The following is a 27,561-nucleotide window of genomic DNA, read 5'->3' as shown; positions in this document are numbered from 1 at the left end:
ATATATATATATATATATATTAGCTATATATATATATATTAGCTATATATATATATATATATATATTAGCTATATATATATTAGCTATATATATATATTAGCTATATATATATATATATTAGCTATATATATATATATATTAGCTATATATATATATATATATATTAGCTATATATATATATATTATCTATATATATATTAGCTATATATATATATATTAGCTATATATATGTATATATTAGCTATATATATATTAGCTATATATATATATTAGCTATATATATATATATATTAGCTATATATATATTAGCTATATATATATATATATATATATATAAGCTATATATATACATATATATATATATATTAGCTATATATATACGTATATATATATATATATTAGCTATATATATATATATATATATATTAGCTATATATATATATATATATATATATATATATTATCTATATACATATATATAGTAATTTATAAAATATATATGGCGATTAAGCTACACTGAATATTCCGCGTTTCATCCACTCTAGGGCTCTTCACGCATAAGCCTGAAGAGTCCTAGAGTGGATGAAACGCGGACGCCATATATATTTTATAAATTACTAACTAGCTCTACCTACGTATTGAGCACTTTTGGAGTAAATACTTAAAGTTTACGCATAAATCTATACTTTCGTATATTAATTTTATGTGAGTAAATTAAGTAGTTATGCATATATATATATATATATATATATATATATATATATATATATATACTAGCTATATACATATATATATACTAGCTATATACATATATATATACTAGCTATATACATATATATATATATACTAGCTATTTACATATATATATATACTAGCGACATATATATTTACTAGCTATATATATATATATATATATATATATATATATATATATATATATATATATATATATATATATATATATATATATATATATATACAATTAGGTTACCCATTATGCTGGAGTTAAATTGTTTTAATCAGGAAGTTAGTTTGCAAAACTAGTGAAATATTTAAAAAATTAAAAATAAAAATCTCTTTCCTTTTTTCCACTTCAAGTATGTGCTAATATAATTGCTCGTGGTTATATAACCCTTTTGTTTAGAATTTTTTAATTCTTTCATTTTTATAACGATTGGCTGTTAATATATATATACATAGTCAAACTGCATTGATTGAGAAAACGTGAGAGTAATAGATTGGAACTGAATAATTATAACTAATTAAAGCATTACGAACGAGTTAAAAAACATAACTTTTTGTATGATTAAAATATATAAATAAAAACCTTAGAGAAAAAAAAACCATTAATTAATCCAGATTTAGTATAATGATAGATGAATGAATATTAGAATCATTGAACCGATTCTGATGAGATTTGCCACCAGCATTTTATGTATTTGCAAATTATGGTTTTTTTTGTAAAAATATCCATAGCAAAGCTAAAACCTTCACCTAAAAAGTTTAACTATTTTTTGACTCAGGTAAATTGGTGTAAATTTTGAAGATTGAGAAAATTTAAATAATTCTTAGATCTCGTAATAGATGTTTATGTCTATAAAATGAAATATTTCCAAAGGTCAGCCGTTACATCTTTATTCGCACTTATTTTGTAGCAGCTGCTTGCACAGACTTTCCGATTGCTTAGAAGTGGTTATTTTCGTTTTCCACCTTTTTCAGGATGTCTCAGTATTATAAACCCACCTCGAAGTGATATTTTAGCTAGTAAATATATCTAACACATAAAATGATGTAAACCACATTTTTCAAAGTTAGACCTAAATATCTTTATCTTTCTTCTGTATTATTTAAAACAATAAACTATCGTTTGATACGGTTTCCTTAAAAATTGTTTTATTCGACTAAGAATATATTTTGGGTGAATGCATTTTTATCGTCAGCAAAAAATCTAATTTAAAATGGACATTTGTTATAGTAAATCCATAAATTAAACCACTCTTTAAGTTTTTACAGCTAAATATTATTATATTTTTATCGTAAAGATCATGAAGTGGAAATAATTATCGATTCTTTTTGATTTCGACACAGCATAAACGTCAATAATTATTTAAATAAGGCTACATTTTAAGTACATAATCGAAACGAACATTGAACACACTAATCTTTTTTGACTAAAGAGTCACTTTTTATCAAGATCAAAAGCCGCATGATGATAATGCTTAATGAAATCGATAGATTGTCAGTTGGATGATGGAAAATATTCTGTTCGATAGAGCTCCAATCTATGGTCCCCCCCCCTGCCTCATCAATCTTCCACACAAAAAAAAAAATCCACTCATCTAGCCAAAATCACTATCAATAATTTCTCTCACTCTCTGTTAGTAGCCTAAACCTAAACGTGGATTCCATGAACAAAACTTTTTCCTAGAACTGTCCACCCATGGAACTCTATTCTGCTCGTTTGCTTTCCAGCTTACTACAATATTGTCATTTTCAAGTCCAATGTAAACAAGTTCTTATTGAATCGTCCTCATAAATAATATAATTATACCAAATTTCCACCACAAACGATTACTATGCTACCGTCCCAATGAATACTGTACACACATTAACCCTTATCCATGAGATTCGGGCCTTGATATATCGTGACACATTTGGAGAAAAAAAAAATCATGATGAATAGAATGAAAATTTGAAGCTGAATAATTTTAATCTGGATGGAAGTTTTTAGCAAGAAACTCTGTCCATTAGATGCTGGTTTTTCTTGTATAGTATTTCTGTGTAAGTCAGAGACATACGAAGGATTCGTTTTCAGCAATCAGTCTGGTGGAGGTGGGCCATTATCATGGATGATGGCCTTTCTTCTGCCAATCTGAAGTATGGTTCTTAGTAGTTCCAGACCTAGCCTTTCCTCTTCAAGGAAGAGGAAGTTTATTGTAAACTGCTTGAGGTGCCTAGACCCAGACATCTGGGCTGCCCAAGCATTTTTTGCAGAGCCAGAGCGTGTTACCTTTTGTGCATTGATCCACCAAATCTCACTTTTGGACTTTGTGTCACATTGCCCTTTATAAGAGGAAAGTAAATATCCGTTTGATTCTAGGCATATATAGGAAGAAAAGAAAGTTCTTTGCTGTTGTGGTAGTGAGACAACTTCATGTTATGAACATCTTATAAGAAACCAGACATTGGAGCTTATAAGAGCAGCTTCTTTGGAAATAAGGATAGAGCAGGGAGAGACTAGTAGCAACGTCTCTTCTGTGAGAAACAGACCGTAAAGAACAGAAGAAATCGTTTCTCACTAGATTGCAAAGTCAATTTTGTAATCTTTCAAGACAAGAAACGATGTTATTAGCGGCATCTCCATAGATGTGGTAGCAGAAGAGTTAAAGCAATGTAAATAAATTACTCAGTTATGTTTTATTAGCATAACTTATAGAAAATTAAATTTAATAGTTTGGGTCAATTATTAAGGAAGAGGGGGTAGATATATTGTTTCTGTTAATTGGTTTGTATTGTATCGAATATTTCTGAGGTCCATTTAATTTATTTTCACCGAACTTGGCTCCTCACCAATTGGCATGCGCATTGCCCAGCTGGCTCGCGTGTTTGGTCAATGTTAGTGTTTGCCAGTTATGCTGATAAGTGTTTGGTGTGGTTTGAGTTTGGGTTGGAAGACAACAGGTAGACCCATAGTGAAACAAAATAAGAAACTTGAAGAACCCTCTTTCCTTTACCCAAGACTTCACCGCCTGCCCCTCGTCATAGTTTTATTGTAACTTCTGGTTGAGCTCCAAATTCATTTAATTGAGAACTGTTCAACAAGCGCCCAGAGGAACTATCATGGCAGAGAAAATTGTAATCCCAGAGGGGCACTTGAGATTGTTTATTGTTCGTTTTGGGCCATTACTAATAATTGTAAGGAATGGCTTAAATATGCTTGATATGAGTGGACATGTACTAATCTCTAGAAACTCGGAGGTTCCATACCATTTGTTTTGGAAAGTCGATTTTGATACGAAATGTTAAGAACTGGTTAAAATGGTTATACAAAAGTGAAATGAAATAAATACAAATAAAAGCATCTGAAGAACATAAACCTCCACTTAGAAAAGCCTTTTATTTTCAATCGTATATATATATATATATATATATATATATATATATATATATATATATATATATATATATATATATATATATATATATATAGTCTTGGAAGGTTTTAACCTTTAAAACTATACAAAAAAATATTTTTTATCATTCGTTAGAAAACCATCTAGTCAGTAAGTCATTTAATCACCTGCAATCACTCCATCAACTCGCTCTCGAATTTACTATAATACCAATAATTTATTTTTCAAGGGATTATCAGTTGTTTACCATGAAACACTGTTTCGGGGATATATATATATATAAACATGAATATACATAAACGATCACACACATATATGTATGTATATACAGATATATATATATATATGTGTGCATATATGTATGTACACATATATATATTTATGTATAAACTAACATAAAAAAAACACTAACCTAGATTTAAAACAGATCAAGAAACTAAATATCCAGGCTAAATAGAGCACACACAAAGAAACAGGTCAACCAGAGGTCAAATAGGCCTTTGTTCGATAAGTGCATGCTCATTGGCTGATAGGAATGGCGCGGTGGATACTAGAAAGCTGATTGGCTAACTAAAATCTCAATAGAAGATGCGCATATAAAAACGACAAACAACCACAGAATTCACGCATAAGCCTGAAGTGTCCTAGAGTGGATGAAACGCGGAATATTCAGTGTAGCTTAATCACCATATACATTTTTTAACTTACTAACTAGCTCTACGTACGTATTGAGCACTTTTGAAGTAAATACTTAAAGTTTACGCATAAATCTATACTTTCGTATATTAATTTTATGTGAGTAAATTAAGTAATTATATTATATATATATATATATATATATATATATATATATATATAAAGTAGTAGCGTTAGTGTGTGTGTCTGTGTGTACAACTACCAATCACCAAAGAAATATAAAGGCCATATGTGTGTACACCTCTCCTGGTCAAGAAATATTAATGCCCATATTAGGATACTTCTGTCAAAGGAGACATTATATTGTATACGGACTTTCAATATATAGCCTTCTTCAAACCACTTTTACATTATTGAGTTACGGTCATTAACATATTATATTAAATGAAATTTATTTAAATAATTACCTCGATGACATTACTTATTCAATGTAATAGCTTTGTTTCAACTGTACTAATTAAATTTTTCTTAATTATTTAGTTTATTTAAATTTCAAGTTATATTTGATTTAATTTATTTTATCTGAAATCTGAAACCGTTTTATTTTCAAACCAAAAACCAGAAAACCGAAAGGGGAAATAACTGTGTTAGTTTAATTGAAAAAAATGTTTTAAACAGAGCACGTTATTAAATATTCCTGTTTTTGTTTTTATTTCCAAATATTATTCTAAGCTCAATTATTATTTTTAATTCGGAGGAAAATTTTTTCGCTTATTCTTAATTTTTAAGTAACCTTTTTTATTTGTTAGAGAAAAATAATTAAAACTAATGTCCTCATTTACTTGCATCCTCACGAGGACAGAGTTAGTCACGGAGACACATGTGAACAAAATCCATCCTCTCTTTTTGTTTTTTGTTTATAAAATTTAATCAGTGTTGCCCAGGATTTATTATAATAGTTATACCATAGCAAGTGTGTTTAATTGCCTGCGAAACAGATTTTCATTATAATTTATTTAATATCTTAAATTAAAAATGGTCAATTTTTACGATGTGACCCAGTGTCGTTTAACCCCTAGAAAAAAATGGCCAATGTAAAGTTTCTTTCCAACTCCTCAAAAAACTTGAAAATGACGACTTTTAATGGTTTTCGATGGTGCTGAAAACGAATATCACATTAAAATTTGGGGCAGATAAGTAGTTTTCATGATATGAAAAATTACTTTTCCAAAAAGTGGGGGATCAGTCTCCTATATAAATTTAACGTAAAATGGGCACCTAATAACTTCTTCATATCATACAATAAATTTAACTGTGATATTCGTTTTCAGCACCACCGAAATCCGGCGCTGTTTTTTTTTACTAAGAGATTCGTTTATTTTTTTAATTTAGGACGTAAATAATGCTGTCAGTAAGCTTACACGAGCAGTTTACAAAAATATATTTTTGTTTTTCATTTATTTTTTTTTTGAGGTGGGTATTTAATTATAGAATTTGTATAGTTTTTACCAGGTGTTTATGTAGTTTACTTAACCGCCTCCTAATGTAAACAGAATTTTTGTGAAATGTTAAACTGCAGAAGCGCCTGTTCACAACTATTCAGGTTGAATAATAAATAAAGAATGAAAAACAGAAGTATTCTTTTGTAAACTTGCTGACAGCATAATTAGCGTCCTAAATTATGAGATGAAAAACTGAACGCATCACTTAGTAAAATAAAAACAGCACCAAATTTCGGGGGTGCGGAAAGCGAATATTACAGTTAAATTTGTTTTATGATATGAAGAAATTAAATATGATATTTTGATTAATGCAGATTTCATATTTATTAATATACTAGCAGTTCAGCCCGACTTTGCTCGGACCCCATGTCCTGTTCATAACTTGCCCTACGTGTGAATACACTTTATGTAAGATTTCAAATGTTTAGACCAAAATTTGTCTGAGTAATTTCGTAGAAACCGCAGAGGTCAATTTTTTTTAACTTTGACCCCAATTTTGACCCCTTAACATTTATTATTTTGGTCTCAAATCAAAATACAAAGTTTTATCCATGTCCAAGTTACTTACATCTAAAATTTCAAGTGTTTAGACCCAAAATTGGCGGAGGAATTTGGTAGAATCTTCAAAGGTCAACTCTTTCGACTTTGACCTTTTGGCAGCCAAATACTCGTCCCCAAACTGATCAAAATGCTTGCCGCATGTCTGAATATCCGTTATCTATAAATTTCAAATATTTAGACACCACAAAGGTAAAATCTTTTGAATTTTGACCCCTTGGAAACTCAAATTTTCGATCCAAACCGACTAAAAGCTTGCCCTATCTCTGAAGGCCTTTTTATGTAAAATTTCAAATGTTTAGACCAGAAATTGACTGAGTAATTTGTTAAATAACGCAGAGGTCAAACTTTTTTTTACTTTGACCCCAATTTTTACCCCTCAACATTGATTTCTTGGGGCTCAAATCAAGTTATTAAGTTAGATCCATGTCCAAGTAACCTACATTTAAAATTTCAATATATATATATATATATATATATATATATATACTAGCAAAAGTACCCGTCGTTGACTGAGTTCAAAAACAGCCTACAGAAAATGGACTCTGATTTATGAAAGTATGATAGGTTATGAAAGGGGGGGGTTGTAAAGGGATAGCTTCGAATTTGGGAGTATCAAAACCAAAGTAAAATATGATGAAAGTAAAAATAAAATAGATAAACCCCATAATTTATTATACCATGCCTGTTCACACTGAAACACTTATCACAATATTCTATGGATCTATATTGAAAAACCTTGTTAAACTTTGTGACATATTTCCATTCTATGGAGGTCAGGCGCGAATGAACACTCCATAATTTTATTATACCATATTTCTTCAAACTGAAACATAATTATCAAAGTATACTTACGCAGATAGATATGAAAATTCTTTATTAAAGTTTGTGCCTATTCCCCACAATTTTATTATACAATCCCTACTTAAGTTAAAACATACTTATCAAAGTATTCTTATGTACATCTATTTTTTTTTAATTTTTAAATTTTTTATTTCCATACTTTGTGGACCAGGCGCGTACGCAGACCCCACAATTTTAAGGAATCATCATTCTGCCAGATCAAACATACCCATTCCTGTGTCTCGATACATCTTCTATCATTATATGTGATCAGTTTTCTATAATAGTCCACCATATAGGAGCCTATTCGTGACCAGACACACACAGACGTTCAGCTTTATATATATATATATATATATATATATATATATATATATTAGGTTTTCTAAATAAAAAAGAGACTGTTGTATTTTAAGACAAATATTTTTTCACGTGTTTTCAAAATTGCTTGATTTTTTAGTCGTGTGCTAAGGAAAATGAAACAGAATTTTTTTGTTTATTACATTGTTTTTTTGTTTATTACATTGTTTTTTTGTTTATTACATTGTTTTTTTGTTTATTACATTGTTTTTTTGTGAAAAAAGTGCAAAAATCAAAGATATTATTTTGAGGTAAGTTTTATAGTTGACGGTTTTTACTTTTTCTATGTTATATTTGTTGGAAAACATTAAAATCCTATGGTTTTTCGAACCATAGATCTTTATGATTAAAAATATAAATAAATTCCAGATAATTAAATTTTCCTTTTTGTTTTTCTCTCATCAAAAACTACAAAATAATCATCTGTTTATTGCTCATATTTTGTTTTTTGAGATTATTTATGCATCAATAGTGTTGCGAAAGGTACAATAACAATTTGTGTTTAATTAATTGTATGCAATATATCGTTTCCAATAGACATTGTGTTTCTGTACAAAGATTTGCTCTGCCATCAAACAAACTACACCAAACTTGGAGCAAAAGGTTTAAATGAAATCACTATATTGAAAAAAAAAGCATGTTTTAAATGATCACTTACCCATGAGAGAAAGTTTAGGATAAATAAAGTGTATTTTATCACCCGTGTTCGTACTTTGTATTTTCTCCTTTTCTCTTCACTTTTTGGACTGTGTTGACTACTTTTTCGTGTGACGACTCTTTTTTTACTGTCCAATGACACCGTAATGGAATTGTTCTCGATTGACGACGTGGCAGATTTTTTGATGACCGGTGATCCAATTGAGTTGGGTGTCGGTCCTGCAGAACTTGAAATATCATTGACGACATCAGATATACTTGGGATTGCTGTAATGCTATCGTCTGTGCCAGAATCCTCTGGGGTTGCAAGGCTGCACCCGGAATAAACCGAGTGTGGCTCATAGGAAGTTGAAGGAACTGCATCTAGAAAAGAATAAAGATATTTTTTAAAAACGCATAGATATACATGTTGGAGTTGCATTCAAAATGCTATTATCAAAACTGATAATGTGTACATACAACAACCAGCTAATCAGTGTGTTAAGCGAAAAAAAGTAAAACTTTTAAAGAATATTCGATTTGATCATCTATAGAAGCTAAGACAATCGAACGAAGGACTAGACTACAACCAGATGACACCAATGCTTGAGAACACCAAAAGAATCATACAGTTCCCACTAACAGATTCATTCATTGTAGCTCAAACCTTAATTGAATAAATACTACCCGCTATATTTGCCACGTACTAAACATCAAGCATCTGTATCGTACCCCTCAAGTAGACACTTGGAAGGAACAAAAGCAAACAGCATCGGCCAGTTGATAAAATAACCAGAGTGACACTTGTTGCATACAAGAGCTAAATTGATGAACTCACATATCCATCTTAAACGTTTTGTTTACATAAAGCGAACACTTTCCTCAATCCCTATCTGTACACGAGACTAAACGAAAATTCCGTAAGCAGAGTTTCTTTCCTAGAATGGTCTGTGAAACGTAATACCGTGTATCTGCTTCCTGTCTGACTATAAAATGGTCGTCTTCAAGTCTAATATGAATAAATTCCTATTGAGTTTTCCATTTAGATAATCTAGCCCTAACCAAGTTCCACCGTAACTGATCTTGTCTCACCATCCACTTAACCCTAATCCTTGATTGGCCTCCAAGCCTTGATTAGTAACGACTAGGGCTGTGACAACAGCATATTCTTTTCATTCTTCTGACTCTCGAGTATATATCCGATACAGTTAGACACAGTTAATCAACCGAGAACCACACCAATCTGCATAAAAACATAAGATATTAACGGATATATACTCAAGCGTCAAAGCAATGAAAAGAATATTCTATTGTCACAGGCCTAATGATAACTCACCTCAAGTAAAAAAAACAAAAACAAAAAAAAACTTAGAAACTCTCATACTATGTAACGCAACTTGTATATACACATCCAAACATTCTTAAACGTCTTTCTCTAAACAAATCTTGCTAGATTTTAATCACTGTATTATTGTGATTTACATGATATGTCAACCATTTGTATTTTAAATGCATATTCTATATTGCTTGTTGTGTAATTTACAAGGCTTTTGACATACATAGTATTATTTTAATCCATATTATAACCTGCACGTCTACTCTGCATTGTCTAGATATTATGTAAAGACAATACTAATGGTGAATAAAAAAAAAATTTCGATCTCTCCAGTAATAAGCTATTTAGGATAATTCGTTTTGCAATTTGATTTATTTACTATTCATTTATTTAAATAATTATATTTCACATGCAGTGTTTGTTTGTTTCGCTTGATTGACTTTTTTTTTTATGAAATACCAATTCTTTTCAGGTAATATAATGCTAAATCCAGTCATTTTGTAAAATGTTTTTAATCTTCAAGTTGTTTATATCTTCAGATTCATGGTGTTTGGTTTGCTTGTTTTGTTTTATAGCATATCAGTCTGTTTCAGTCTACTTAATGCCGAATCCAGTCATTTTGATAAGTTTTTATGCATCAAGTTCAAATATTTAATTGATCCTCAGCCATTGCTTTCCACCATATATTAGGGGATAAGTAGCTTTTAGTGGGGTTGAAATATGAATATTAATTGTTGTGAGTAGGTTTGTGTGAGTGGGTTGGTGTGTGTTTTATATAGTGGGGCTTGACATGGCCAGCTGATTGATCAAATAGAGCTTCTCTAGCTGTCCATCTAATCTAAGTAAGAGATGAGGTGTTGCATCGCACATATCCACTTTCCCGGGTAATGGACGGTTCAACCACCGGGATCCTGTCCATAAGCACCACGAGTTATCAACCACGGCAAACAGTTGGCCCCATTGGGGAAGAAAAATAGAAATAAAAAAGGGAGGAAGAAAGAAAATGAAAGGGAGAGAGAAACGCAAATTGTTATTTTTGTTTTGGGCTTTGCAAAACATGACTGAGTTTTGCAGAGGGAAAGGAAAAACAATAAGTCAATGTTTGGTACATTTGGGGTCAGGAAAACTGTATCTACAGTCTACTAAAATTTTTAATATAAACTAGCATTTTAACCGGCTTTGCTCAGGCCCTACGCACTTTATGTGCATATGTATATATATATATATTAAAAAGCACCAGGTAACCTACAGCTAAAATTTCAAGTGTTTTGACCTAAAATTGGCGGAGGAGTTTGGTAGAGTCTGCAAAGGTCAACTCTTTCAACTTTGACCTCTTGGCAGACGAATTTTCGCCCCAAAACTATTTGAAAAGCTTGCTGCGTGTCTGATTATCGTATATGTAAAATTTCAAATGTTTAGACCCAAAATTTGCTGAATAGTTTGCTAGAAACCGCAAATGTAAAATCTTTTGAACTTTGACCCCTTGGCAGCCAAATTTTCGACCAAAACCAGATTAAAAAGCTTGCCCTATGTTTGAATACACTTTATGTAAGATTTTGACCCCTGAACGTTTATTGTTTTGGGCTCAAATCAAGTTAAAAAATTCGATCCATGTCCAAGTAACCTACATCTAAATTTTCAAGTGTTTAGACCCCAAATTAATGGAGGAGTTTGGTAGAGTTTTCAAAAGTCAAATCGTTGAACTTTGACCCCTTGACAGCCAAATTTCTGGGCGAAAACTGATTAAAACGATTTTCCCAAATCTCGATACCCCTTATGTCAAATCCTGAGTCTGTAGATTTAAAACTGACAGAGTAGTTTGGTAGAGAAATGCACACATAGACACACATACACAATTTCACTTTTATAGATAGATTGATCGATCCAGTTTTTTATTCCTACACATAATGTCTGGATATTCGCCTTTTAATAAACACCATTTTTGATAGATTATGAGTTCGAATATATATTTTTATCAATCCTATTTTTACTTTGAAATCTTCTTTACTCCTATAAATTCGTTTTTCTTTTCGGTGTATTAATATTCATATTAAAAACCCTTTTTTCTATTTATTTATAAAGAAAATACAATTTTCTTATATATCGGTTGTTGAATTGCATTCATGTGCAAAAGATCTAGCTAATTTGCATATTCTTTAAACCATTCATTTCAATTAATTCCCTATTAGTTGCTTCAGTTTTCTAATGGGATAATCATCTTTAGTTAACTATTACGTGTAATTATATTCATGCAGATATTCTACATGATTTATACTTGCATAATATTTGCGTAAAAAGTTTATAGTAAACAAAAAATTGTTTCCATATATATTTATGTATACGTATATGTTTGTTTAACAAATTTTGCCTATCAAACTCTTCCTAGAGTTTTTGGTCTACAGACATGAAACTTCATATATAAGGTATTTGAATCCATGCAAAACTTTATATTTGTGTTTTAGCCCGAAAAAATCGGTGCAAAAGTGTGAAAATTAGAAAAAATGAAATTTGCCAGGTGAAGGTCGAATGCCGGCATTACAAATGCATTTAGTAGTAGCTATTGGTTCATGTTTTAATTTTTAGCCTTGCAGTAAACATATTTTCATAGCACAGTCATTGACAGGCGAGGCAAAATAAATCGTGAGCTGAACGTTTTGGTTTCGATTCTCGATGGTAACGCATGAGTCTTTTTTTTTTTTAATACTTTTTAAATCATTACTATATATTGCTTCCAATCTATCTATCTATATATGTATAAAAGTGAAAATTTCTGTCTGTCTTTTCTCTATGGTATTTAAGGAAGACTATTATATAGACAGGCATTACTTTTACATATTCATACTTTTTAATATATATATATGCCCATAACCTTATGAATAGTACATAGGGCCCAAGCAAAGCCAGGCGGAACTGCTAATCTATATATCTATAAAAATGAACGTGTGTGTGTGTGTGTGTGTGTGTGTGTGTGTGTGTGTGTGTGTGTGTGTGTACATTTCCTTACGCAATAACTCTGTCAATTTTTAGTCTACAGATTCGAAATTTGATATACAGGGTACTGAGATTTGAGAAAATCAATCTGATCGGTTTTCGGCCAGAAATTTGGCTGTTAAAAGGTCAAAGTTCAACGATTTGACCTTTGAGAACTCTATCAAACTCCTCCGACAATTTGGAATCTAAACACTTGAAATTTTAGATATAGGTTCCTTGGACATGGATCTAACTTAATAACTTGATTTGAGACCCAAACAATAAATGTTAAAGGGTCAAAGTTTTTTTTTTTTTTAATTAATTTTTTTGTTTTGCTCAGCATACACCTCCAAACATCCGGCCAACGCCGGGCACCCATGCTAGTATATCTATGAAAGTGAACGTGTGTGTGTGTGTGTTTGTGTGTGTGTGTGTGTGTGTGTGTGTGTGTGTGTACATTTCCCTACGCAATAACTCTGTCAAATTTTAGTTTACAGGCCTGAAATTTGATATACAGGGTCCCGAGATTTGGGAAAATATATGTGATCGGTTTTCGGTTTGGGTCGAACATTTTCAGTTACCAATATTTAAATGTAAGTATGTATGTATGTTTGCATATCTGTCAAAAACTTTCGACAGAGGCGACGGATTTTACCAAGATCAGTATCGTTTTGAAGTTCGACCTTTCAGACGACAAATATAGAAAAATTGACTTAAAACATTAATATCTTCACCTTCAACTGGACACGTTTCTATAGGGGGGGTCGCTTTTTTCGCCGAGATTTTTAGAGTCATCCTCTCCTTTCGATTGTGTAGCGTTAATTTAAACATAAGTCACTTCCAGTTTGGTGGTAGTCGTAACAGCAAAGATGTCAGGTTTTTTTTTCTGTTCTTTTCCTCCTTCGCGGTACGGGTTCGAGCCTGCCTTTCTACTACCACTTTTTTTTTTTTTTGGCTCAACATACACATCCAAACACCCGGGCAACGCCGGGCTGAAATGCTAGTAATATATATAAGATTTTTCTTGGATTTGGTGCATTGGATTATCTCAGCTTTTCACTGTGTTCTCTTTGAGAAATATTATATTATCTTTCTCATGCTTCAATTTTTATCTTGATATATGTCTCCTTCCTGACTTGAAGGAGACTTTACCAGCTCTTGGAACTGTTCTGTCGATCCTCATATTTTGGGAATTCTTACCAAGATTTTACCCACCTCACATTAACTTTCAAGATTTTACCAGGATTTTACCAGGATTTTACCAGGATTTTACCAGGATTTTACCCTCAACTTTTGGATTTTTAAACAGTCGACACTTTTTCTTTTCAGGACTGCATTTTAAGGATTTTATTTGGACTTTTATAAAATTTTGAAAATTTACTGCAAATTTTAAAAAGTTTTGATTTTCCTTCCTTCATTTTCGATTTTTTATAATTTTTCTTTACTCCAGATTTTGTCCTTATTATATTTATTTCCATATCCCTTATTTGCTTTTTCTATCCTCATTCCTACTTTACCTTTCCTTTTCTCTTTCCTTTATTGTCTATTCTTCTTTAATGATCTCCATTTTTTCTAAGTAATCCCTATTTCCTTTTTACTATTACTTACTTATATATTACCCTTCAACTTTTTACTTTTTCACTTTTCTTTTTATATTATAATTATTGTTCCTATTTACTTGCCTCCCCACGAGGGCAGAATTAGATACAAGGTTAGTTTTTAATGTGGATGAAAATCCAGCCCCCCCCCCCAAAAAAAAAGGAACTCTGGATAGGAAAAAAAATAAAAATTGTCTCAGTCACGAAGGATTTCTCCTCCACTGACCAAGGACAGAAAAGATGAAGTGTAGCATCAGAACAGATACTACACTATATTTTCCTTCCTTTCTTCGCTCTAGTAATATATTAATGTTTGCTATTCTTGTATTTAATAAATCTTAATATATATACGACATAATCGCGTTGACACACCGGTTCTCATCAGATCACCGAAGTTAAGCAACGTTGAGCCTGGTTAGTACCAGATGGGTGACCATTTGGGAATTCTAGGTACTGTATGAGCTCTTCGCTTATCTCGGCATTTGTTTCTAGTCCTCCTGTACATACACTTCACTTGTCATTGGTATCTAACATTGTCGACTCAGGAGAGGTGTGGTTGGAGATTGCGCATCTCCTGCCACAAAAATTTCATGCACAATCATCCCTTCGTGGGTATCCATAGTCTGTCAAAGACTGAAGGAGCCTGTTTTTTTTTATATATCTTAATATATATTTTCTTTATTGCCATTCTAAATGTTCTTAAGCCAGCTTTTATCTATATTATATATGTTGACAAGATACGATACACAGCGGTTTTAGCCCGGTAAGACCTTCCGTCAGTACACACCATGTTATAGCAGTGCCAGGTTTGTTGGGCAGGTCATATATGCCGCATGCCTGATTCAAGGCTCCCAAAAGAGCTTCTTTATGGTGAACTGTCCAAAGGAAGAAGACATGCAGGAGGACAGCTGAAACGGTTCAAGGAAATTTGAAGCTCCCCCCCCCCCCGCCTCAAACAATTCGGTTTGTATTCTAACTCATGGGAAAAAAACTAACCCAAGACAGATGTTCCTGGTGTGCCATAACTTACAAAGGGGCTATAATTACTAAATCTGCACACAATGAAGAACGCAATAGAAAACGCAACATTAGAAAATACTGAACAGAATCATCCCACAGGGGTTCAGTATGCAGGAAATGCTTCAGAGCTCAAATTAGTCTAACAAGCCATCTTCGAACCCACAGAACAATTGCATGATCATGGTCATCTCTGCAAGCGATGGACGAACATCATTACATGTATAATACTGCCCTTCTCCTTTTCTAATGAGAAGCATTCAACTTCGAAATGCTATGGCCAAAAAGGTTTTCTCTCTTATTTTTCTTTATTGATCTGATGATATAATGAAGTTATATGTAACTTTTCTTCCTCATCATTTATTTACTATAAATATATATATATGTGTGTGTGTGTGTGTGTGTGTGTGTGTGTGTGTGTGTGTGTGTGTGTGTGTATACATAGATATATAGATAGATGGAGAGAGAGAGAGAGAGAGAAAAACAGACAGACAGATGGAGACAGAAACAAAGACAGACAGAAAAATAGAGAGACAAAGAACACAAACTGAGATAAATATGGTGCCATATTTTATATTTGTGACACAAGTGTGACTCACACATGATGATTGGACAGTGTCGATTATTTCAACTTATTTTTGCTAAAATTTTATCTTTTATCGATTTTTATGCGTTCAACACAAGCAATAATAGAACAATTCAGACTAGTCATTGTAAACTTTGATCCTTGCAGATGTAAAAGTTCAAGCTGCCATAATTTCTCTTCTAATCTCCTGTCAAAGATATTTCCAGAGACTTCAATGTTCAGTCAACTCAATAAACTTATGATATGATAACCTTATAATAATAGTAATAATAATAATAATAATAATAATGATGATGAAAATGCTACAGATGTTAAACACAGAGGAGCATAACATAGAATCACAAAAACTGGAACCTTTTTTTTTCTGTGTGTGTGTTACCAAAAACTGACACCACACCAAAGCAAGGAGGGTAAAAAAGGATGGAAAGACCGAGGAGAAAAAGCACTAGGCTGACCTTCGCTGGACGAGTGCAAAGAGAACTGAAACCTTGGGGACGCGTGTTGCCACCTAAATTCCAGCGATGACCAATGGTTGCCACCAACGAGAAATCAATAATAAGCGACTGCTATGATAATGCAAATCCATCTGCAATGGTGATCGAAAGAGGTGGAGAGTACTTGAAATCTGGTGATACTTGTTGTCATTCAGACTCCAGAGAATACCACAAGTTGTTCTCAAAGATTTCTCTTTGATGGTGGCCTATGTGACTACTCCTAGTGGGTAAATAATGACAAAAAGAAGAAGAAAAAGAAGAAAAGTTCAGAGAGTATAAAGGTGCAGAGAGTACAAAGGAACAGAGAGTACTTAATTTTGAAGAAACATTGCTATTCAACCTATGGAGAAAGCCAACGGTTCTTGTCAGCAAAGAAACGACAACTGTGATAATGAAAAGTGATTTGCAATAGTTATTGAAATAACTGAGGAGTGCTGGAAGTCTTTGGAGAGTTGTTGTCATGCAAATTCCAGGAACTTTACTTGTTATTGTCAGAGAATAATCACTAGTGTGAAGACTCCTAGTGAGTAAATAATTATAAGAAAATAAACTCTGCCAAATTAGAAAACAAGACCTGTCAACAGCAAATAAAAATAGACCAAATAATATAGTTATGGTGAAGCTAAAAAACGGTATAAAACCTAAATAAATCGATAGAAATTGCTATAAAATGTGAAAACTACAGTGATGCAAATAATCGTTGGGGCACTAAGAAACTGGGGGAAAAAAGACTAACATAATTTGGAATCGGAACAATGATTAATATTCAAATCATGGCAATATTAAGGAACATCCTAAAGTGTGGTAACCAGGTGACACTGACCAAACACAAGTAAATAGAATTGAAATAAAATGGTATTGAGATAAAACACAACTAGGAAGTATGGAACATGTAAAAATTAATGAGACTAATGACAAAGGGCAGCAAGCTATACAAAAAGATTTTTAAAGAATATTTACTCAGGTTGGATGTTTATTCAAAGTGAGTTTCAATCTGGATATGATAAGCACAACCCCTTCTTTTTTTTTCAAGAATGACACTAAGTTAATCAAATCAAACCAATGATAAAACAGTTAGAAGATTTTTACATCCATAAACATTCTGTTTGTCTAAAGTCACTTTAAACCTGAATCGTTACAATGGTAGATACATTTATTTTGCAAATATTTGTATTCTAAAATTCGAAAGACGCTTTATTTGAAATGTACTTGTATGCAGTATTTAATGGTTTTTAATATGAAATGAAAAAAAGAACATATTTGGTATGTGTATTTTGTGGCAAAAATAAGCAGAAAGACATAACTAAAGCTTTTGATGACCTCATGTCACTCCTGCAAATGACTTTACAAGATATAAACTTGTACTTGTTAGCTACTTTATTTAAAGAAATTGCATGAAAATAAATTTGAAAAATTTCGAACTGTGTTTTCAAAGTTATTTAAAAAATAATATTGCATTATCATTTTGGAGAGGATTTGTCTGGATTAACTCTTTCCCCTTTGAATTATTTTTATTTTATAAAATTCTAGGGAAAGCTCGTGTGTGTGCCAGAATGATGTAGCATTAATAGTCCATTTGATAAGTGTAGGCTAAGAATATTCAGGAATTATGCCCTATATTTAAAATGTTTCCCCTGGATTATCCTGAGCAACGAGAGAATGCATTCTTCTATTGGAAAATACTAAAAGATTAGTTACACACATGTATGAGATTCAAAATAGGCTGTTCCTCTTTCTGGTTTTACATTTTAAACTAGGCAAGCATGTCCATCTAGGGCTTCAATTTACAGGTCGAGGTTCTCATTCTCCAATGGATAATCAACCAAGTCCTTTCTTTACTGGTCAATTTCTAAAAGCCATCCAATGCATACTAGTATGTAAAATCGATATCAAACCGAATATGATGATACCATTCTCAGATAGATATTCAATTATCATCCTATATTTTACTGGTCACAAGTACTATTGCCTGATATAATCAAAGTAAGTCTTATTCACTTTAACTCGCCTATGCATCTCTACAAATTGTTTGCCCTGGCAATACATGCATTTATGTAGAATTTCTTTTAGTGACTACATCCGTAATTTTCACTGCCTTTCATGCATCATCATATTCCCACTTTGTGCTATTCACAATATATACATATTCAATCTGGCAACCCTGTGTTGAAGAGACTCCAACATGTGCTAGCAACAAAACCATAAAAAACAGAATGTCAAATATTCCTATGTTACAGGAATATTTCCCTGAGATATCTTGTTTCATATAAATAATAATGAAAAATCCCGGAAGACGTTAATGTGGAACTGTTGGTGTAAATATGCACTTAGTTGTGTGCTATCATATGTCTTTTTATGTCACTAAACAATCAATAATAATCATTAGTTATAAGCATATAATTATCTTGTATCAGGGACACGTCTTTGACAATCAATCCAACAGCGACTTTGTTGCTGTCAGGCTGAAGACATGCTTCTGTCCAGTTTCAGGTCCTAGGCGTTGCCTTCACTTCGAGGAGGGGGTAGTTTATTGTTAATCGTCTGACGCGCTCTAGCGGGGAATATTGACAGAGCTACTCAGGTATTTTTTGTTGGCCAGACTACATTAAGTCTAGTGTGCCGGCTTTTCAAAACCACACCTAAACCTAAAACTGTGCCTTACCTCCTCCTCAAAAGGAAGTAAATACAATATATATATATATATATATATATATATATATAAATATATATATATATATATATATATGTATAAACTACAGAAAAATAGTGATATAGACAAATGTTCGATTCCTACAAGATTGGAAAATGTATCATTCTGAATTACTGCCTAATCAGCTACATCTTATCCGTGATAGCTACAGGCTATTGCTTTCTTTATTTTTTTTTTTCACTATTTCTCGACATCGTTTTGATTTCCATCAGCAAAAAAAAAAAAAAAAGAAATAAACAAACAAAAAAAAACAGCTAAAATGATGGCGATTACACAGTGAATACAGATCTTACGCCTGATCGGATCGACTGATGAAGTTAAGTTTGTCATAAATTATACATCATGCAAGCGGTTGCTTTCGACATACTGAGTTATTTCAATTCAGTAGTCAATGATATTCAAGGCCAGGCATCTTCCAGCACGATCTGCCGAGAATGGCTTATTAGATCATTGATCCATTCATCAAATATTGTGTGATGTTACTCAGTGGAATTGGCCAACATAATCAGGCACTTGGATTTTTTTTTCTCTTGGAATAAATGGAGTGCAATATTCTTACAAAAAAGCATTTTTGCTATTGAATACAAAAAGATGGTATTTATTGGCTTGCTTTGATTTAGTCATGTGTTTACTAGATGTTTTTCATAAATTGCACAAATCTGTAGAAATTGCAACTGGGAGATTGAAGAAGGAACTGTTTTTAATGGTTTTGAGGGATAATTCTTTAAGAAAATAACAATATCAAGATATCTAGCAATGTACTGTAAACAGGAAAAAAAGAACTAGCACTAAAACAATCTATGCTATGATGGTATGCGTTTGTCTAATAAAACAATGGTATTTTGCATCGTCTGGTGCACTGCAGCATCTGCTGTGGCTACAGCATTCAAAACTAGCATTGACTCTCCGGATGCAAGTCTAGGCGGGTGATAAGGAGGCCTAGGTTTGCCCAGTTACCAGGGTCTCTCTCTCTCTCTCTCTCTCTCTCTCTCTCTCTCTCTCTCTCTGCATTGCAGACAACGTTAAATGGAAAAGCAACCCAAGATGGTCGGAGCCAGTGCAGCTGTAGGAGTTGTCAGAAAGGGCTTGCAGTGTTTTAACATCTACCTATCGAGACTCCAGACCAGATTTTTATCAGGGTTTATTATTCCCTTAGCAGTGGAACTATTTGCCCATAGAAATTTTGAAAATTCAGAAAATTTGAAAATATTTCCAACTTTGACAAAAAAAATAATGGAGATCCTCATTGTGGTTATGGTTGCATGAAAATGAAAGCGAAATCTTTTAGTGATTCTTCTTAAAAAGAGTTAGGCTAAAGAAATGCGAATATTTCCACTTTTGACAAAAATAACAGATATCATCATTGTAGTATATAATTCCTGTATTCTTGTGTCATGTTGATTAATCGGACTATTATCCTCACTTTGAGTGTTATTAGCAGAACTTTTCGGTCGCTGCAACCTGCGACCTTCTTCAGGTGTTGAAAACATGCTTCCTTTTTCTCTAGTAAGGAAAAGGGGTAGGCTCTACATTACAAGAAATTCGAACATTGTGTCTGAGGGTGGGTCCATAGATCATAAAGAAGGTTCAATCTTCAGGGGTCACTAAGATATTTTTAAAGGCTTTCCTCTGACTCAATTTTTCGGAATATCTATACTAATTGTTAATATTAGTGAAAAAATTGTTCTACGAAACAGAGGATCGAAACCCATGCATATTATTATTTTTTTGTTTTGTTTTGTTTAGTTATTTTAAAACCACAATGAAAGGGGGGGGCACTCCAAGGTAAAAAAGACGCCCCTAATCAAAAACTCACAGAAAAAAGAACAAACAAGACATATGCCCAGCCAAGGGAGGTAACTAAAAAAATATTTTTTATAACACCCAAGATGAGAATAATAGTCTGATTAATCAACGTAACACAAGCATTCACATCTCATCTCCAAAATTCAGAATTGTAAGTCCTGTACATCTAAAATCTTCTCATGCTAAATCCATATGACCAAAATATCTTTTCTACTCAGCGCAGTTATACATTCACCATAGGTTCCAGAATTCGACAGAAATGATTTCCCAAGTTTAAAAAGATGTTTGGAAATTATATCAGTAAAAACCTTGTAAAAATAAGAACCAAGATGAGTAGTTCGAATAATCCAAATAATACAAATCAATAGTTGAGTTGGTCTGTTTGACGACATATCAACCTTTTTTGAGATTATTTAATACAAAAATACAATTGTATCCATTCAAAATCTATGTTCTCTTTGTAAAAGTAATACATTTTTCTTTTACATATAACTATTTTACAACCGCTTTCTAGTAACGAAAATATATTTAAGAAGCCAAGCAACATTTACAATTTTATTTACAGTGTTTATGATAATATAGAAATAAAATACAAGCAATAGGACACCAATAATAATTCCTAAATCTCATGTGAAAACAATTCTCCATAACCAGTCACATGCACAAAATGTCTAATAGAAATAGAAAGAGATGATAATTAATGGACATAATAACAAAATACTAAATACAAAAAGTGGAGAAAAAAAATGATAACAAAATATGTAAAAAAGTGATCAATATAGCAATAATAAAAATAACAAGCAAAGATATAACTACTACAGACAGTAATAACCTAAATAACCACTCTAGTAATAGAAATAAGAAAGGTAATAATTAAGAGAAAAATTGCAACTGTAAGACTCGAGACTGTCCACTACAAAATAAATGTCTAATCTAAAGTATTGTTAACAAACTCAAGTACACCCAAATAACAAAAATACTATGTGGGTATGACCTCCCTAGATTTTAAAACCAGATATTACGACCATAAAAGCATATTCAATAACAAAATAAAAAATAACGATGAATAACCCTAAACAACTACTACTAAGAGCTCAAAGGTAGCAGAAGTTTGCCAAAAGCTGAGTTGCAAATAATATTACAAGCCAATACATATAGAAATTTAGACAACCCATGTAGATTATGACTGAATGGAAAATTCTGCATCCTAAACTTTAAAGATCAACAATTTGCCATCAACTTATCAAGTAGACGTGTAGCAACAGTGGGGCTATATTTGACAAGGCTGGAATACCTTCCTTATCCAGAAAGACACGCTGCAATGTCTTAAACGAAATTGCAAGAAGCATTAAGCCCATAGTAACACCTGTTTTAACCAAACTCATAAGGAAAAACTTTAGGCTTGGGTTCAGAAATATATGAAAATCAGCTTTGAAAATGTTCTTTTCACTGATGAGGCCAGAGCAACCCTTGATGGACCAGATGGGTGGACCAAAGTTTGGAGTGGAGGTGTCATGTTTTGGACTGGAATAATCTGCAATGAACTAAGTGGACTATTTCGAGTGACAGAAGATGTCAAACTGACAAACCAGTCTTATATTTTATTTTTAAATGAGCAGTTGTCATCATGACTTGATGACCTTCCACTGACGCATAACTGCAAAGTGATTTTTATGGATAACAATGTACCATTTCACTCAACCAAGGCTGCGACATAAGTCATTAGGCATTAGAAGAGAAAATTTGATGACATGGCCACCTTGTTCTCTAGACATAAACTCAATTGAGCAGCTCTGGTCAATAATATAGATGAAAGTTTATGAAGGAGTTGTTCAATTTTCGTCGAAGGATGAACTTTGGAGGAAGATTTTGGAAGTTTCTCATAGCATCACATCATCTCAAATCCGTCGATTGACAGCATCAATTGACAAGATGCTATTCAAAGTGATTTTGAAGCATAGGAGTTATGTTGATAACCAAATATTTCCTTAAACAAAATAATATGAAATTCGTTCTTGTTTTTGGTTAATATTGTTACTGGATATGTTCTTTATTTCATATAAATAGAAATATGAAGTTAGAATATTGTTTTATTACCGAAAAATATACATTTTAGACACTTACAATAAAGTGATACATACTTAAAATTACCAGAAAATAGAAAAAATTAGTAGAACTTTCAAAATATTCGTTCAAATTTAAAAAAAAATCGGGGATATAAGGCACCTTGTTCTGCTCTTCCAGTGTACCAAATTTCATTTCTCTGCATTTCATAGCAATTTCAAAATTAAAAAAATATTGACCTGCAATAAAGCGTATATATATATATATATATATATATATATATATATATATATATATATATATATATATATATATAAATTTAAAGGAGATTAAAACAATAGTCTAAAGAGCAGAGTGTATTTTAATGTAATAGTGAAATTACTAGTTTAATTAAAATACAGGAAAGAAAAAGTGCTCGTTGTAATTTAGATATATAATCAGCTCGATAGGTAAATAAGATATATAATAAATTATCAACCACATTACTAAATATATATATATATATATATATATATATATATATATATATATATATATATATATATATATAAGTTTCGTGGTTCAATTTTAAATTCTGAAAAAACAACATATAGAAACATATATTCGATTTAAGAATTTATTGCTTGATGATATGAGCCATTGTTGAAAATCCCGGATTAAGGAAATTGAAATAACCCCTTCTATATATTCCTTTTGTCAAGCAATAAATTCTTAAATCGAATATATGTCTCTATATGTCGTTTTTTCAGAATTTAAAATTAAACCACGAAACTTATATATTGCTCTATTCTTAAATATTGAACATTTCCTTTTTGGCTAGTATCTCCTTGAAAGTATTACTTCAAGTAATATCTATCAGGATTTTTCATCTGAATTCTATCAGCGTCTTATCTCGCTTATATATATATATATATATATATATATATATATATAATTTTTGCCGTTTGAATTAAACGCTATTACGTTGCAACATTTTTAAAAAATTAAAAATAAAGAAATAAATAAAAAAATGTACAATCTTCTTCCACAAACGGCTAAAATAATCCACGTGAACTTTTTGCTAGGAATGAACGCTGTCCACACAACAATTTTCCAGTTTTTTTTTCAACGTCTTTCTTTTTCTTTTTCATTTCAATACTTTTTGTGACCAAGAGCGGAGGTCCGCTTGAAATATAAAAAATAACAAAATTAAATACAAAAAGTAACATCCTTTTTCATGATTCAAAAAACCCTCATAACCTTTAAATATATATATATATATATATATATATATATATATATATATATATATATATATATATATATATATATATATATATATATATATATATATATATATATATATAAAAGTCGTTTATCTTCTATCTCTCCTAATCTTCTAATAAATAAATGCAGTTGATTTTACCCTGTAAATTCAGTCACCAAAGCAAAATAACCAAGTATTCCCAATGATAAACCGTTTTGCCTATGTCATTAACAACTAGCGCATTTGTTGGAGGCAGTGCTCTTAACTTCTCTCAATAAGTTTCTACTGCATTACAACGGTCATAATTCGAATTTAGTTCACATAAGTCGGTCGTTAATTATGCCACCACATCATATAATGGTCTAGCTTTCAATTCTATCTGATATGATGAATGTTGCACGTTTAGCAATAAATCTTTCAGAAAAACTAATGACATTGTACAGTTCACTGGGACACACACACACACACACACACACACACACACACACACACACACACACACACACACACACACACACACACACACATATATATAAGAATAAAAGAAATAAATAAATAAAGGAAGAATAAAAGAAATAAAGAAAGAAAGACGAAAGAAAGAAAGACAAAATAAAAGAAAGAAGGAAAGAATAAAAGAATAAAATAAAGAAAGAAAAAAGAAAGAATAAAAGAAAGAATAAAAGAAAGAAAGAGATGCGAAATGGTAGGGGATAAAAGCGTATAATAATATGTCTTAAGAAAGAAATTCATAGAAAGATATATATATATATATATATATATATGTGTAAGATAAAATGGAGGTTCAAGAGGGATGGTCATGTCCATCCCTCTTGAAAAAGCCCACATAAATCGGGCAAAACGTTGAGTATTCAGGTCCTTTCACCTCCATTTTATCTCATATCGTCGGATTTATTCCAGCTCAACAGTCGTATATATATATGTGTGTGTGTGTGTGTGTGTGTGTGTGTGTGTGTGTGTGTGTGTGTGTGTGTGCAGATGATCATATAATGATTAGATCACGCTGACAGACGTAAAAACATTCAAAAATAAATCTTTATATCCCAACAGTATTTCTCGCAGTTAATGGTGGCCGAATGGATTTGGTCCTTGCTAATGGAATCAGAGATGGCTTCTGTTGCCGGGTTCGAATCTATCGACCAGTGTTAATCGTGACACCCTGCACTGATTATTCCCGAAAGTATGAAACACTAGTGTCCGTAAGTATTTAATAATGATTATAGTAAATAATTATTTCAGCCCCTTTAAGAAACTCGTTTCTTATCGTTGAGCACTTTCAGTTGAAATAAAGTAAATCAATTTAGCTGGTATGCGCAGATCATCATATAATGATTAGATCACTCTGACAGACGTTAAAAACATTTAAAAATAAATGTTTAAATTTCAATAGTATTTCGGTTAACCGTGACAGAATGGATTAGGTCATTGCTAATGGAGTCAGAGATGACTACTGTTGCCAGGTTCGAATCTACTAACCGGCATTAATTGCGACACCCTGCACTGATGATTCCTGAAAGGATGAAACACTAGTGTCTGTAGGTATTTAATAATCAGTATAGTAAATAATTATATATATATATATATATATATATATATATATATATATTTATTTATATATATATTAGCTGCGTGGTTCGACTTTTCACTGGGATTGAGGAAGGGTCAACAAATATTCTATGCTATCATACTTTTATTGTCATTGAAATCGGTGAAATCACTTATTTTTCAATCAAATCAATAGATTGCCTACTCTTGTTGTGTAACAGCAGGAAACTTTACATGCCTCCCCGCATGTGACTTAGTCCACAATACATTGCAGTCTACATTGCACTGTAGAGAATATACTGTGGATTCTATAAAATTATTTTTATATAATGGCCTGAATACAAGTCTTAAATGCAAAAGTTATGTATCATGTTTCTACTCTAAACAGAAACATTCATTTAGAACGCGCCCTTGTCTTATAAAAGAACCAACTGTTGATTTTATAAATTTATTTTTATATAATCAGTTGAATTAAAGTTTAAAATAATTCAAGTATCATGATTCAGTTATGCTCTAAACAGAAACATTCATTTTGAACTCGCGCCTGTCTTATCAAAGAACCTACTGTTGATTTTTATTCGCTGGCTCTTTCTGCTTTTACGGTGATAAAACTTCTAAAGTGTACTTGTGCTGTTAGACTGCATAAAAGTGTTTACTTGGGTGAAAATCGGACTTCTTTCTTTTTCGATTATTGTTTTTCAATACTTATCGGAAGCATTGCATTACTTATCTAGGCACACTCCTAGCCACATAAAGTACATCCATGTGAAATTTTTAAAAAATAGGCCTAGCCGTTTCAGAGTCACCAGGGAATTAACTCTCTTTCCCCTCCTCTCTCTCTCTCTCTCTCTCTCTCTCACACACACACACACACAGTGACATATAATAGTAATGATAATAACATATATATATATACACTTGTAGTCATCGACATACAGTCCTGTTTCGTTGTATTACGACTCATCAGTGCTGCTAGACTAGCACTTCTCCTAAGCCGAGGATTGAACCCAGGACCAATATATGATGAAAGTAAAAATAAAATAGATAACCACCATTATTTATTATACCATACCTGTTCACACTGAAACACTTATCACAATATTCTGTGGATCTATATTAAAAAACCTTGTTAAACTTTGTGACATATTTCCATTCTATGGAGGTCAGGTGCGAACGAACACCCTATAATTTTATTATACCATATTTCTTCAAACTGAAGCATAATTATCAAAGTATACTTACGCAGATAGATATTAAAAGTCTTTATTAAAGTTTATGCCTATTTCCATTCTATGGAGGCCAGGCACGAACGCAGACCCCCCCCCCCCACAATTTTATTATACCATCCCTACTTAAGTTAAAACATACTTATCAAAGTATTCTTATGTACATCTATATCAAAAACACTTGTAAAGTTTTGTTTTTTTTAATTTTTAAATTTTTTATTTCCATACTTTGTGGACCAGGCGCAAAACGCAGGCCCCACAATTTTAATGAACCAC

General features: G+C 31.9%; 1 protein-coding gene and 1 pseudogene across 3 annotated transcripts in view; one reads left to right on the top strand and one right to left on the bottom strand.

Annotated features, from left to right (window-relative positions):
- LOC145283701 (tetraspanin-33-like) overlaps positions 1-27,561 on the bottom strand; it is a 299,518-nt gene that overhangs the window by 136,488 nt on the left and 135,469 nt on the right. For all 3 annotated transcript variants that reach the window (XM_080132727.1, XM_080132726.1, XM_080132725.1), the window contains exon 2: positions 8,692-9,053. In XM_080132727.1, the coding sequence (XP_079988853.1) occupies positions 8,692-9,053 (362 nt within the window). The remainder of the gene's footprint in view (positions 1-8,691; positions 9,054-27,561) is intronic.
- On the top strand, positions 14,919-15,035 carry LOC145284131 (5S ribosomal RNA; annotated as a pseudogene).

This window comes from Euprymna scolopes, chromosome 8 (assembly GCF_053919585.1).
Source record: "Euprymna scolopes isolate OS-2025 chromosome 8, ASM5391958v1, whole genome shotgun sequence".
In the NCBI taxonomy this organism is placed as follows: Eukaryota; Metazoa; Mollusca; class Cephalopoda; order Sepiida; family Sepiolidae; genus Euprymna; species Euprymna scolopes.
The sequence above is the reverse complement of the archived record's forward strand: the minus strand, read 5'-3'. Positions and strand labels throughout refer to the sequence as shown.